The sequence below is a fragment of the Mustelus asterias genome, chromosome 7 (genome assembly GCF_964213995.1).
Source record: "Mustelus asterias chromosome 7, sMusAst1.hap1.1, whole genome shotgun sequence".
Taxonomy (NCBI): Eukaryota; Metazoa; Chordata; class Chondrichthyes; order Carcharhiniformes; family Triakidae; genus Mustelus; species Mustelus asterias.
Window position 1 is genome coordinate 55,632,446 of NC_135807.1, and position 16,086 is coordinate 55,648,531.

The window sequence follows — 16,086 nt, forward strand, 5'->3', positions numbered from 1 at the left end:
CGCCTACAATTACAGTATCTCAGAAATAATGGAAGTGCGTTCAATAAGTTAGCTTCTGTCTTCACAACCTGTACTAAAATGTTTTATTTTTCTTCAATAAACATTCAGGTCCTCCAGGGCCAAAAGGTCCCAAAGGTGACAAAGGAATACAAGGACCAGCTGGTGGTAAGGGAGCAAAAGGACAAAAAGGTGACCGTGGAGAAGTTGGACGACCTGGACCAATGGGTCCGAAAGGTTCTCGAGGCCCACCTGGTACTAAAGGAGAAAAGGGCAGTCAAGGATATAGAGGCCTCACTGGCTTGAAAGGACAAAAGGGTTCAAATGGAAGATCTGGCACACCAGGAGCAAAAGGGAGCATTGGAATGCCAGGGCCCAATGGATCAGAAGGCAACGTAGGTATTCCAGGAGTACCAGGGGAACAAGGTCAACCAGGAGCAGCAGGAGCCCCGGGCCCAGTAGGACCAACAGGTGCCCCAGGACCAAAAGGCCCACCTGGTCCACCAGGTCCTCCAGGACCCAGAGGACTAATAAACCAAGATTCAGGCGTTCCTCCAAAACCAAATGGTAAAAATCTTTAATTATGTGCTTGAATAGAAATCTCTCTGGGATAGATTTTAACGTTTTCCTTGACAAAATCTGGCATTAGTGAATCATCTATCTATTATACGACCTGTGTGTTTCTCCCTTCAATTGCCTTTAATCAAGCAGAGCATGCAACAGTCTACTGGTAACACCAGCCTTCCACCCACCAATGAGATCTACCAGTCTACTTCTCTGATTGCCTGGCTCCAAAAATGTTACAAGAAATGACATGGCAAAAAAAAATTGTGACATTTTATGTTCATTTTTTACGTTAAGATTTTCTGGTCTGCATGTGACTCCAGATCCAGAGTAGTGTAGTTGACTCTTAATTGCCCCTTGAAATGGCCGAGCAAACCAGTCAGTTCAAGGGCAAATGGGGATGGCAGCAAATGTTGGCATTGCCAGTGATGCCCACATCCCGTGAAAGAATGAAGGAAAGAAAACTCTGGGGCGACACGGTGGCACAGTGGTTAGCACTGCTGCCTCACAGCGCCAGGGACCAGGGTTCAATTCCAGCCTTGGTTCAGTGTGTGAAGTTTGCACTTTCTCTCCGTGTCTGCGTGGGTTTCCTTCGGGTGCTCTGGTTTCCTCCCACAGTCCCAAGGTGTGTGGGTTAGGTGGATTGGCCATGCTAAATTGCCCTCAGTGTCAGGGGGACAAACAGAGTAAATATGTGGGGTTACAGGGATAGGGCCTGGGTGGGATTGTTGTCGGTGCAGACTCGATGAGCTGAACAGCCTCCTTCTGCACTGTAGGGATTCTATGGTACTAATACTCTCCGTCCTGCTCTGCTTTCCTTTCCTCCTTTAAGACAGGATCATGCACCCTAATGTAACCCAATGTGGCTCAATGCCATATCAAATAAATTTTGCTTGATATTTGAAATGAAGTACATTGGGACATTTTGTGACATATTTTTATTTTATTTTTATTTATTTGTGCCACAAGTAGGCTTACATTAACACTGCAGTGAAGTTACTGTGAAAATCCCCTAGTCGCCACACGCCAGCGCCTGTTCGGGTGCACTGAGGGAGAATTTAGCATGGCCAATGCACCTAACCAGCACACCTTTCGCACTGTGGGAGGAAACTGGAGCACCCGGAGGAAACACAGGTGGACGCAGGGAAAACGTGCAGACTCTGCACAGACAGTGACCCAAGCCAGGAATTGAACATAAGAACATAAGAAATAGGAGCAGGAGTAGGCCATCTAGCCCCTCGAGCCTGCCCCGCCATTCAATAAGATCATGGCTGATCTGAAGTGGATCAGTTCCACTTACCCGCCTGATCCCTATAACCCCTAATTCCCTTAACGATCAGGAATCCATCTATCCGTGCTTTAAACAATTGAACCTGGTTCCCTGGCGCTGTGAGGCAGCAGTGCTAACCACTGTGCAATGTGCCACCCAAATCAAAGGCACTATAATAATACAAGTTGTTGTTGTTGGAACATAATACTAGACCATTCAACAGTTATGGCTTGGTGTGGCATTCCGCTAGATCACTTAGCACTTGGTTTTGTAAATCTTAATTTCCTTGCCTAACAACAAAATTAATGTGTCCCATTCTCTGCCAACTTGGTTTTATTACTGGTCAGGTGGGGGGAATGTAACTTTGGCTTCTTTTAATTTTGCTGTTGGTCTGTAAATAGAATTCAACACAGCATTAATAAATTACATCAGTGAACTCAGATTTAGTTTGGAAAAAAATGCCATAAACTCTGATTACTTTCCTATATTCAGGCATTTTGGGGTCAGCTGGGTTTTGACATATTTCAGAGGTCTCAAAGCAGACATTTTAGGAATCTCCAGAGGCAGACTTTTGTGTTTCCCAATATCGTACTGCATTTTACCTTGCCCCACTCGGGGGTGTGTAGGCGAGATGGGTCATTAAATCCAGCAGGCGGCCTACCCACTGCCTACCTGCCTGCCCCTGCTCTACCATAACCATACCAGTGACAGGGGTGGTGTTGGGTGACCAGTGGTTCAACACAGGCCCTTGGGTAATTAATTCCCATTCAAGGACTCATCCCTCTGCCTTCAGAATTTAACCAGAGGCAGCAGAGAACCACACCATGCAGCAAGCCCTGTGGTTTTGGTTTTTCCTGTGTGGGCTGGTTGTGGGCAAGGGTGAGGTCACCCCCTTTTATGGTACACTGGAGGGCCCCCCCACCAAGACTCTACCTACCCCCCCCCCTCCAATCCGCACCCACCAGGCTACCCTTTCCCCATTGATTTTACAAGCCTCAGCCCTCCATTTCCTTCATCGGGACCTCCTAGCTTGGCACCACAAACACTGACACAAATCCCAATCTAATGCCACATGCCTGAATCCCGACATACTGGGAAGCAGCTGGCCTCTGGTTGGCCAGCAGCTCACTGAGGATGGAGTTCCTGTCCCTGAGGGCAGGGAATCCCAGCTGTAGTCTATTAAAGACCAATTGGATGTTAAATGGCTACAGGGCAGCCAGGCCCATCAGCGGCTAGAGTTGGGGGATTTGACAGAAATCTAGTATCTCATATAATTCAGTCCATGCAGTACAAAGTACCTCCTTGTAGGCAATGGATCAGATTTCTGTCAGTGCCAAAATAGAGTCTGGGGATTTGGAAATGGTGTTCAGAACCTGGTTTCAGGATATCTGCCCCCAATCCCATTGTTTGGGATTTTTTTTAGGGTGTTGAAGGAGGATGTGGGTGGCAAACCAACATGCAGAAATTCTGCCCTTGTCCACTCCATCACAGGATGGGAATTTTAGGCCCCTGCTAGTTCCATGGAATTGGACTTATTTTGGTAAGCAATGTGGAGTCATGTGCCATTGGGAACCCTAGTCAGCAGTTGTGAACATTTTTGACAGGTTAGTTGAAAAGGTGTTGACAACTTCATATTTTGTAATGTAGTGGTGCACAAGTTAAATGTGATTTTAATACAATGATAAATAACAGGGCTTTGTTTAAGAAAGGGAAGTGACCATTAAATTCACCAGCATTGTGAAAGTGTTCAGACGCATTGTTGTTCAACAGTATCAAGACTCAGATTTTAGTGTCAATTTTCCCTGTGATTTAATTATTACTTTGACTGAGATTCTAACCATCTTTTGAACTTTTTGAAATAGATGAACAGATAGATGAATTATTTAATTGACAACCCAGCCATCTGTTGAGCCTTTGAAGCAATGAAATAGTTTGCTATCTGTTCTACTTTAAAGACTTTAATGTATTCGGATCTGGAGACGTTGTTAAACAATTATGTATTGGAATATCATTGAATGTTCTAGGCCCCAGTAATGAATTCAGCTCATCACATGTTGTTGACACAGCTGTCAAGGGGACTGAGAGTTTATTTATCTTGGACGTTTTATGACAACTGGAAAAGATTACGTTTTTCTAAGTGGTTTTTGAATTACTTTGTTTATTTTGATAGTTCAATGACTTCCCAATATTATAATAAGGCTCGCGATCGGTACATAATGGATCCTGGTGAATGGGCTTGGAGAGAAGAAGCGATATGGGGTGAGGTTGGTGGGTATGGAGTTGAAGGGTTATGGGCATGAAGAGGGCATGGGGTTATCTAAGGGGCATGGAGGGGCTTGTGAGAATATGTAGGAAACATGCTGCATGGGAGGCAGTTGTAATTGTCGCTATTCTAATGATCCAGAGATCCAGAATAATGTTCTGGGGACCAGGGTTTGAATGGGCGGCACGGTAGCACAGTGGTTAGCACTGCTGCTTCACAGCTCCAGGGACCTGGGTTCGGTTCCCGGCTTGGGTCACTGTCTGTGTGGAGTTTGCACATTCTCCTCGTGTCTGCGTGGGTTTCCTCCGGGTCCTCCAGTTTCCTCCCACAGTCCAAAGATGGGCAGGTTAGGTTGATTGGCCATGCTAAAAAAAAAATTGCCCTTAGTGTCCTGGGATGCGTAGGTTAGAGAGATTAGTGGGTAAATATCTAGGGATATGGGAGTAGGGCCTGGGTGGGACTGTGGTCGGTGCAGACTCAATGGGCCGAATGGCCTCTTTCTGTGCTGTAGGGTTTCTAAGATTCTAAGAATCCAGGTGGTGGAATTTTAATTCATTCAATAAAAGTCTATCATGAAAAGTCAAATTGTGACTGTGAAACCATTGTGGATTGTTGTAAAGACCCATCTGGTTCACTAATGCCCTTTAGGAAGGAAATCTGCCCTTTAAAATAGCCTTATCAAAAGTCAATAAGGAATGTTTCCAGATGGACCACCTGGCATCGATGTTGGCACTGGAAAAAAAATGGCAAACTCAGCCCTGTTGACCCTGAAACGTCCATCTTACTCATATCGAGTCATAGAGTCACAGAGGTTTACAGCATGGAAACAGGCCCTTCGGCCCAACTTGTCCATGCCCCCCCTATTTTTAAACCCCGAAGCTAGTCCCAATTGCCCGCATTTGGCCCATATCCCTCTATACCCATCTTACCCAAGTAACTGTCTAAATGCTTTTTAAAAGACAAAATTGTACCCGCCTCTACTACTACCTCTGGCAACTTGTTCCAGACACTCACCACCTTGTGTGTGAAAAAAATGCCTCTCTGGACACTTTTGTATTTCTCCCCTCTCACCTTAAACCTATGTCCTCTAGTTTTAGACTCCCCTATCTTTGGGAAAAGATATTGACTATCTAGCTGATCTATGCCCCTCATTATTTTATAGACCTCTATAAGATCACCCCTCAGCCTTCTACGCTCCAGAGAAAAAAGTCCCAGTCTATCCAGCCTCTCCTTATAACTCAAACCATCAAGTCCCGGTAGCATCCTAATAAATCTTTTCTGCACTCTTTCTAGTTTAATAATATCCTTTCTATAATAGTGTGACCAGAACTATACACAGTATTCCAAGTGTGACCTTACCAATGTCTGGTACAACTTCAACAAGACATCCCAACTCCTGTATTCAATGTTTTGACCAATGAAACCAAGCATGCTGAATGCCTTCTTCACCACTCTCTCCACCTGTGCCTCAACTTTCAAGGAGCTATGAACTTGTACCCCTAGGTTTCTTTGTTCTGTAACTCTCCCCAACGCCCTACCATTAACTGAATAAGTCCTGCCTGGTTCAATGTATCAAAATGCATCACCTCGCATTTATCTAAATTAAACTCCATCTGCCATTCGTCAGCCAACTGGCCAATTGATCAAGATCCCGTTGCAATCCAAGATAACTTTCTTCACTGTCCACTATGCCACCAATCTTGGTGTCATCTGCAAACTTACTGACCATGCCTCCAATATTCTCATCCAAATCATTAATATAAATGACAAATAGCAGTGGACCCAGCACTGATCCCTGAGGCACACCACTGGTCACAGCCTCCAATTTGAAAAACAACCCTCTACAACCACCCTCTGGCTTCTGTCAAGAAGCTAATTTTGTATCCATTTAGTTACCTCACCCTGGATCCTGGGAGATTTAACCTTATGCAACAACCTACCATGTGATCCCTTGTCAAAGGCCTTGCTAAAGTCCATGTGGACAACATCAACTGAACTGCCCTCATCTACCTTCTTGGTTACCCCTTCAAAAAACTTAAATTTGTGAGACATGATTTTCCACTCACAAAGCCATGCTGACTGTCCCTAATCAGTCCTTGCGTCTCTAAATGCCTGTAGATCTTGTCTCTCAAACACTTTCCAACAACTTACCCACCACAGATGTGAGGCTCACTGGCCTGTAGTTTCCAGGCTTTTCCCTGCAGCCCTTTTTAAACAAAGGCACAACATTTACCACCCTCAAGTCTTCAGGCACCTCACCTGTGACTATCGATGCTTCAAATATCTCTGCTAGGGGACCCGCAATTTCCTCCATAGCCTCCCACAATGTCCTGGGATACACTTCATCAGGTCCGGGGGATTTATCTACCTTGATGCGCTTTAAGACTTCCAGCACCTTTTTCTCTGTAATATGTACACGTCTCAAGATATCACTATTTATTTCCCCAAATTCCCTAACATCCATGCTTTTCTCAACAGTAAATACTGATGAGAAATATTCATTTAGGATCACACCCATCTCTTGTGGATCTGCACATAGATGACCTTGTTGATCCTTAAAAGGCCCTACTCTCTCCCTCGTTACTCTTTTGCCCTTTATGTATTTGTAGAAGCTCCATCAGAGGACTTGTGCCAAAATTTGGAAAGTTGTCTCACAAACCAGTCAAGCAACAGTCTGACATAGTCATATTCATGGAATAATATCTCACAGTATGTCCTGTCCTACAGGCAGAAGAGACCCAGCAGGAGTGGCAGCACAGTGGTATACAGTTGGGAGGAAGTGCCCTAGGAGTCCCAACATTGATTCAGGAGATCATGAGGTCTCATGGCATCAGGTCAAACAGGGGCAAGGAAACCTCCTGCAGAATAGCACCACCAACCCTGCAGCCACCCACCCACAACCCAGCCCTTAGCTGATGAATCAGTACTCCTCCAAAGGGTTGCAAGGGCACAGAACAAACTCTAGTTTGGGGACCTCAATGTCGATCACCAAGGTAGAACCAGTAGAGACCAGGTTGGCTGTGCCCTAAAGGATATAGCTGCTGCACTAGGTCTGCAGCAGGTGGTCAGAGAACCAACAAGAGGAAAAACATACATGACATTATCCTCACCAACCTGCCTGCTGTCGATGCACCTGTCCAAGACAAGACAGTATTGGTAGCAATTGACAATATTATAATTGTGGGTCCCTTTAAAAGTAAACCTGGTTTGCTTCAGAGTGAATTGGGATCAGGTGATGCTTATTGAATCTGGTACGTCACAGCTGGGTTTTTCTCCAGTTCTGGGTTGGCTTCTGGACAGAGAAAGGATCCAGAAGAGAAGAGTGGAAAATTAGTGTTTGCACTGAACTCTAGTTTCATATTAAAACAGCATAAAGCAGCAAGTAATGTAGCTCGGCAAAAGAACAGCCAGAGGGTCAGGTCCAAGCTCTGCAGTCCTGCCATATGCAGTTGTGAATATTGGTGGATAGTTAAACAATTCACTGAACCCCAGTGATTTTCAGCTGTGGTATACCCATAGCATGTGATTAGCTGGAGTAAAAGTTAAGGGGGGGAAAATTGTTAAAATATGCATTGCTAAGAAATAATGTTTAGTCAATGTTGCTTTTAGTTTGCTTGTTACAGTAAAAGTCTTAAAATGTGAAACCTTGTCGTGTCATCCTTTCAACTACCCACTGGAAGTTTACATTTCTTTTTCAAAGTTATCAGTCTCTACAAAGATGATAACATAGGGTGAACATCCCCTGAGTCAGCTCTCCGTAAGGATCTGATGTGAAATAATTTTGGGGACTCTCTGTGGAAAATGGAACAAACATTACACAAATGCAGTTGGGATACGCCTCTGTTTTTTTTTAGCTTTTCTACCCATGAGCTGGTGAACTGCTGGATTTAACTATTTTTGGACAGAGTGGAAAGAGTTTTACTCTCCAGTTACTGTGCAAAGCCTGACATTGGAAATTGGTACTGGTACTGGGTGCCTGAACTGGAATATTTTCCATTCTCCAAACTAAACCTTTTTTGCCTTGATGCGCATTGAATAAAAATCATATTAAAAATGTATTTATATTTTCCTGTACTACTTAAATATGTCTTCAGTAATTTCCTTATCTTTCTTTTAAGGTTGTCCACCTAACTGGAAGATTTTTAAGGATAAGTGTTACTATTTCTCTGTTGATCTTGTCGAATTTGAAGGAGGAAAAAATCTGTGCAAAAACATGTCATCCAGCATGATTATAATTAATAACCGAGAAGAACAGGTACTAAAAGAAATCCAAATTTAGAATATCTCAGTATTATTTTATTCCAATTTAGAAAATCTCTTTCCTTGCTTCAGAAATATCAAAAGCAGGAGGTCTAACGGTTAAGGCACATTTGGTTTGCAATCATTTTCTTCAACCTTTACAAATCAGGTTGAAATGGTGCCACATAGATCTGTTATTTTTTTTGAAAGCTGTTCAATTTTATAATGTAGCATTGGAACTTAAGAAAACGTGGACTGAGAAAAAGTTATTCAACCATCAAGCCAATTCGTTTATAAGCCTCTCACATGGATTCTACCTCACACACTTAATCTTCGAGCAAGTGTTATGCTATAAGGCTATGTTTCTCCCTGGCTACCAAATGTTATTTGAGCAAACTTTCATAAGATCTCATTAATCTAGCATTGTAATTTATTTATTCATTTCCTGGTGACATTAACGAGGTTCAGCAGTTCAGAAGCTGTTACATTGCTTCAGTCTCCAGATCAAACTTCACATTCCTCAATCCCATTCCTAATCATGTCTTAATACATATGATCGGTATTTTAATTGAGCCTGAAACGGTGGGACATAATCCTCGTGGTTAGAATGGTACTGCGCTTGCTATGGCCTTCCAGTATTTAGCTCACCAGAGTTTGCAGGTCAGTAGCAGGGCCATGGGGTGGACATGTATAGCTCCAGCTGCTGCTTGCCTCATGCTGTGAAGAAATTCTTTACATTTATACATTGCATTTCACAACTACCCAACGTCTCAAATGGCTTTACAACCGATGAAGTACGTTTAAAGTGTAGTCGGTATTGTAATGTACTAAATGAGGGGGTTAGGGATGATCGGGCCCCATTCCCTCAGATTCCAACCACATTAACTGCCTGTAGAAAGAACTGTTAAGGACAAAAGGGGGATTACTTTAAACAGCCCTGATTTAGAATCATAGAATCCCTATAGTACAGAAGGAGGCCATTTGGCCCATTGAGTCTGCACCGACCACAATCCCTAGTCCCGTAACCCCACATATTTACCCTGCTAATCCCCCTAACACTAGGGTCAATTCGGCATGGCCAATCAACCTAAACTACACATCTTTGGACTGTAGGAGGAAACCAGAGGACCTGGAAAAAACCCATACAGACACTGGGAGAATGTGCAAACTCCACACAGACAGTGACCTGAGGCCAGAATTGAATCCGGGTCCCTGGCACTGTGAGGCAGCAGTGCTAACCACTGTGCCGCCCACTACACATATGTAGGTGTTTTGTTTGTTTTTAAATTTCCATCTTTATAAGTAGTGCTGTATTTCTCCCCAACTTGTAGTTTAGAGTGATCCGATCCTCAATGAATAATCTCATTGCAGACTCAAGATAAGATAAAATAATGTCTGCCCCCTTTCACATTCGTATATCATAGAATTTTACAGTGCGGAAGGAGGCCATTCAGCCCATCGAGTCTGCACCGATCACAATCCCATCCAGGCTCCATTCCCACAACCCCATGCAGTTACCCTAGCTAGTCCCCCTAACACTAAGGGGCAATTTAGCATGGCCAATCCACCTAACCTGCACATCGTTGGACTGTGGGAGGAAACAGGAGCACCCAGAGGAAACCCACGCAGACACGGGGAGAATGTGCAAACTCCACACAGTGTCCCAAACTGGGAATTGAACCCTGGCGCTATGAGGCAGCAGTGTTAACCACTGTGCCGCCCCATAATAAAAGAGGAATAAGGGAAAGAAAGGGGTAGAGAACCAGACCACAATAAAAATAAGAGTTATGTCTTCATATGAGTCCAGAATCAAATGTTCAATGGCATATTCCTTCAGAGGGTACCAGGCAGATTGTTGCAGGAAGATCTGTCTTTCCAGAGGTGAGTACTTCCCTGATGGGGGAAGGCACACAGAGATCAATTCATCTTGAAGGCAGAGCTACAGGATTTCAAGTGATCCTGTTGTGTAGAGGAGGGCCAGGCAATTTACCTGGACAGAGTTCTTTCTGCTGCTACTTGCTAAATGGTAAAATGATAGTCTGCCTGGGTTCAGTTCCACACAGCAGTATTACAGGGTCTAGCAGCTTTCAGGATGTCATCTGACATATCTCTCACTTCTTCTCTTGGGTGTTGGATTTTCCCAGATCCGGAATCTTGAGGTTTAGTAGAGGAGTCAGTGTCCCTTTTGTCCTTTTCAGATTTACTGGGCAGAATTCTCCCAACCAGCCTATGGCTGGTGGGCAAGAGCAGAGAATCTAGTGGGAGCCAAAAAACCTGCCGGAGTAAAATCATGTTGTAATTCTCCCAATGGCAGGTTAATGTCAACTCCCACTGGTAGGTGGCACAGATTCCATTTGCATCTCATGAACGCTCATTAAAACAGTTGCCTGCCGGCATCCTGTCAGGCCTTTCAATCTTGTGTCATGCCGGGGGGAAATCATGTCAGCATCAAACTCAATTGCTAATAACTGCCATGCACAAGATGTTCCTAAGTTCGTCAGAGACTTCAAGGTGAGTGCAACAACTTTCTGCAATAGCGCTGCGCTGGTCCTGATGCGCTGTTCACCACTCTGCCGGGAGGGACCGGTTCCTGCCTACATCTCCACACTGAGCCGGTTTTCATGGACAGCACTGTGTTGTTGGAGCTGTGGACCCTCCTGTGTCACTGTGTTCGATCAGTACTGTGCCTGAGGTTGGGGAGTACATGGGTCTACTTTCCTCCCTGGTGCCACACACACCAGCGACTATCTGGTTCAACTGAGGCTAGGTTGGGAGATGACGAGGGGGTGGGCAGCAGGATGGCCTTGAGGACAAGCGGGGAGGCAAAGTGGAAGGAAGGCTGTGCAAGGCTGGAGTGGGAGGGAAGGGCTCACAATTTCAGGCAGAGGGGCAAAGAGGTGGACGAGGATGGCGAACAATAGAAGGCAGAGGGAAGACCAAGGAGAGGGAAGCAAGACCCCACAAGGCTGCATGAAGAGCTCACAAACAAGAGGGGCAAAGGGATACCACAATGTTTACAGGAAGAGAATGCATGAAGGCTTCAGAGGTCCAAGTAGGCGGCACAGTGGTTAGCACTGCTGCCTCACAGCTCCAGGGATCTGGGTTCGATTCCCGACTTGAGTCAGCACTGTCTGTGTGGCGTTTGCACGTTCTCCCCATGTCTGTGTGGGTTTCCTTCGGGTGCCCCGGTTTTCTCCCACAGTCCAAAAGATGTGCAGGTTAGGTGCACTGGCCATACTAAATTGCCCCTTAGTGTCCTGGGATGGTAGGTTAGAAGGAGTAGCAGGGTAATTACATGGGATGACGAGGATAGGGCCTGGGTGGGATTGCTGTCGGTGCAGACTCGATGGGCTGAATGGCCCCCTTCTGCACTGTAGGCTTTGTATGATTCTATGACTGAGGTGGGGCATGGGTGCCTGGCACCCATGGGGGAACGATGGTTGAATCGAGGTGCAGACTTCTTCTTGAGGCTGCTAGCCTTTTCCGTCTGGATTGCTGACATTCTGCACGATCTGGTGAAGACAGGTGGGCTGGAGAGAGTGAGATGAGTGTGTTGGACTGATGTTTAAATAGGCGCTGGGATTTTCAAATCCATCAGCTGACAGCGGGGTGGGCAAATCAGCTGCCAGCCACCAGGTTACTCGGAGAGGAACACGCTTGTGCATAATTAATGAAGTTCTAAGTGCTGAATCTGGTGCGGGAGAATTTCCCGCCTGTTTTTTGGGCGTACTTACCTGAACGAATCTTCGACAATGTGAGCAATACAGAGTGCCTCGGAGTGATTCATGCTGGAAAGTGGGAGGAGCCAGGCCTCATCCCATCCGAGAGGTCAGAATCAGCGCGCTGAGTGGGCCACTGCACATATGGTGACTTGTCAGTGCGGAGATCGGCGCATGCGCACTGGCCCCCCACATTGCCTCTCGATCGCTGGCCTTTCCCCTTCTGATTGCTGCCCACCAGACCCCCCTACCGGGCCAGCCCCGAGCCACCCCCCTCCCTCCCCCAGCCCCGATCTCTGCCGATTTCCGACGCGGAGCTGATTTACGCCAGAAAAAGAGGCCTGGGAGACTCGTGATCGGCCAGACGCCGGTCGCAAGTCCTGCCAGAGGCCCCACGCTGATGTCTCCCGGCCCGCTGTGCTACTTGAGCAACGCAGCAGGCTGGGAAAATCCCAGCCTTCATTTTGGAATTGAAGTAGCCTTGCCTTTTTCATTGTCCAGGCAAAACAATTATAACACCGAACTCTAGGATTAATACAACACTGAAATGCAACTTTACAGCAGTTATGATCAGGCTCCAGAATGCACTGGTTGAGCTACATTTAGAACATGGCAGTTTCAGTCATCACACCGCAAAAATTATGATCTTGAAGGAGGCAATTAACTTAAAAAAATACAATTCCTAGTTATTATCTGAAAGTAATCATGGCGCAAAATTTGGTTTTTAACAAAAACTTTTACTGTACAAGAATTAAGCAAAGCAAGTACTAATTTAACATCATGTTTCATAAACCCATATTCATTAAAGCCAAAAATCTTAAAAGATTACTTGCCGTTCTGTTTTCAATTCCAAAAGATTTCCCTTATACGTCCCGGGATATTGAGGGTTCTGTCACTTTTCCTGGGACCAAACCAAAGTATGCCTCAGCTCTTAGGCATTCACTTTGACTCCCCTCAATTTTCTCAGATATGAAATTCTTTGGAATCCTACCTTGAGCATTCAACCAATCTAACTCTCTTGAAGCATTTTACAATTGTGGACACCCCAGCACAAACATGGGTTTGACTATCCTTTTGCAGCTCCTGGCTGGTTTTTCTTTCTCTGCATATATTGAAGCTACTTCCAGTCTGCCTCTCTCTATAGCAGCATGTTGTCTTTTCCCTTCAAAATAACCCTTTGATTCTGGGACCCACATGAATGATATATATACCTCTAATGGAGATAACAGCCCTTCTACTGGATTTGCTAGTTTCATCAAGAAATGCAATGTCTACAAGTTGATTTTAGCTTCTTTGATCTACATGAATAACTGAGACTTCTCAGTTTACTCTCCAGCTTCAAAGTTTTTTTTCTGGGAAGTCTTAAGACAAACTGGCTCCTCCAGGTAGATCCAAAATAGCCATTATAATCCTAGGTGTGACTTTTGCCCCATTTCAGCAACACAATAAAACTCAATTGAACCACAGTTACCCCAGTTTTGTGGGAATTACACTTACTTTCAAGTTGTTTGCCAGTTCCGCAATTAGATCTTTCTATTTATCTACATTTAATATCCAGTTTTACTTCTTAAACATATGAATAATGAAATTAAACATTTTCACCAATATGTACTTGTATCAGAAAGATGAAGACAAGCAGCGAAACTGAACCTTATGACTATCGTGAAGAACCAAACAGCTTAATCATTGTGGTTTATGATAAAGTGGTGAAAGGGATTTTATATACAAGTACTTAAATGTGAAGCACAGATGAAGTAAACCCAAATTATTAAGTCAAAATGTGCCAGGTAAATAGAATCAAAGAACAGGAAAATGAAGAGTGAGTTTAAAATGTTATGGATGTCACCATTGAAAATGCTAAACATTTGCAATGATCTACCATGAAGGAAACTAGAGAAAATCATGTAGGTTGTGCAAGAAACAAATGTTATTAGGAATTAGGTTCTAAAGATCTGAGTCACATTTTATCATCCCAAACTTGTCCTTTATTTTCTTCTCTAATTATGTAGTCAGAATCCAAATTGACTAATTAGCTCTCATTACATTATCCATCATCTAAGAGTTTTGTAAAAAACTCCAACTGGAGTTCTATCGGAGCTCTGAATCTTTCTTCATAACAAGGGCTCTAAATCCCACAAGTATTGTTGTGCGTTTCTCCTGAATCCTCTCCAATGTTACGATATCTCTTTGCTAACAGAAGACTTGAGTTTCCTTTTCTTTATCACCACTTCAGTAATAAGGGTTAGGACATGTCCCTGAATCAGGCAAGAACTCATCACATCAGATCCCTGCAGATTTTGCCATGCATTACATTGCCATGAGAAATAAAGATAGCCGCAGAGTGTCCATGAAAATATAGTCAGCTATATTCATATTAAATGCAGTGTTTTAAATACAATGTATTTTCCATACGTGGCAAATTCGTAATGTTGAATGTGAAGAAGCATTCTACTCAAGAGGCACTGAGGTGTAACAGCCTCAAAGGGTTAAAAAGTAAGGCAGGATGACTAATGGATTGCAGCTAGAATCATAGAATCCTACAGTGCAGAAGGAGGCCATTTGGCCCATCGTGTCTGCACTGACCACAATCCCACCCAGGCCTTATCCCCATAACCTCATGCATTTACCCGAGCTAGTCCCCCTGACACTAAGGGCAATTTAACATGGCCAATCAACCTAACCCACACATCTTTGGACATTTATAAAGTTGAATAACAAACCTTTATTGGTATGCGCAGTGTAACAGAATTTTTTTTTAAATGTAATACCGGACTGTCCACCTTTTTAAGGTGCTGAAGTATTGAGGCCAAGCTCTTCCTATCCTCCTTCCACCAGTTGTAAATTCACAAGCAGTCACCCAAAGATATTTAAGTGGGGTGATCAAGAGTACTTCAGGTGGTAATTGGTCAGTGAAGTCTACTCAACATAACACACTCAGTCTTAGCTCGGGAAAATCTGTGCTAGGGTGTTCATAACCATTCACAAAAGAGTGACCGGAAAATCAGCAGTCCTGCAAAGTAAGCATGTTAACTTCCGCTTTAGATGTTCCAGTCCTTCTTAACTGAAATATTCTGCAAAGTGAGACAGGTTCTCACAAAACTGATCCAAAAGGAGTAACATCAAGCCCATTGCCGTCTCATAATCATGAGACAAACTCTTAAAAAACAAAGAATTTGGTATGAAAATCATGAATGGCAACTTTTCTCAAATATAAATCAATTTGGATTGACAGTTGGCTTAGAATCCTCTTTAGTGACTTATTTAATCTCCAACAGATTCTTTATAAATGTTATATTACTGCATCTGAAAATGTTTTACAGAAACAATTACTCAGCCCCACACATAGTGAAAGCAAGAGGTTTCCAGGCTCCATTCTGACCCAGCATCCACAAACCACCAGCTCCTGTGAGAGTCCTCAGTTAGTGAATGAAAATAGAAACCATGGCAATTTTTAATTTCCCAAGCTGATTTGCATTGTAGGCAGTACAGCAAAGGTTCGCTAGATTGTTCTCTGGGATGAGAATGTTGTCCTGTGATAAGAGACTGAGTAACCTGGGGTTATATTCTCTGGAGTTTAGAAGAATGAGATGTGATCTAATTGGAATATACAAGATCCTGAAGGGGCTTCATGAGGAATACACAGAGGTTGTTTCCCCTAGCTGGGGAATCTAGAACACAGAAGTATAGTCTTGGGTTAAGGACAGAGGTGAGGAGAAATGTATTCACTCAAAGGCTGAGTCTTTAGAATTTTTCAACCCAAAGGGTTTTGGATGTTCCATCACTGAATATATTTAAGCTGAGATAAACAGATTTTTGCTCTCTCAGGGAATCAACGGATTTAGAGAGAGAGCAGGAATGTGGAGTTGAGGCAAAAGATCATATTGAATGGTGGAGTAGGCTCAATGGGTCATAGGGTCTACTCCTATTTCTTATGTACTTATGATTCTGGCATCCTTACACAAACATGGCTTGGATCTGAAAATGCAACATAGGTGCCAACTCACATTTATATAGCACCTTTAAATAAAGTAAAA

At 43.9% G+C, this 16,086-nt stretch overlaps 1 protein-coding gene across 1 annotated transcript in view; it reads left to right on the forward strand.

The window, feature by feature from the left end:
* colec12 (collectin sub-family member 12) overlaps positions 1-16,086 on the forward strand; it is a 191,252-nt gene that overhangs the window by 164,524 nt on the left and 10,642 nt on the right. Inside the window, exons 6-7 of the mRNA XM_078216080.1 lie at positions 109-564; positions 8,213-8,349. Coding sequence (XP_078072206.1) covers positions 109-564; positions 8,213-8,349 — 593 coding nt within the window. The remainder of the gene's footprint in view (positions 1-108; positions 565-8,212; positions 8,350-16,086) is intronic.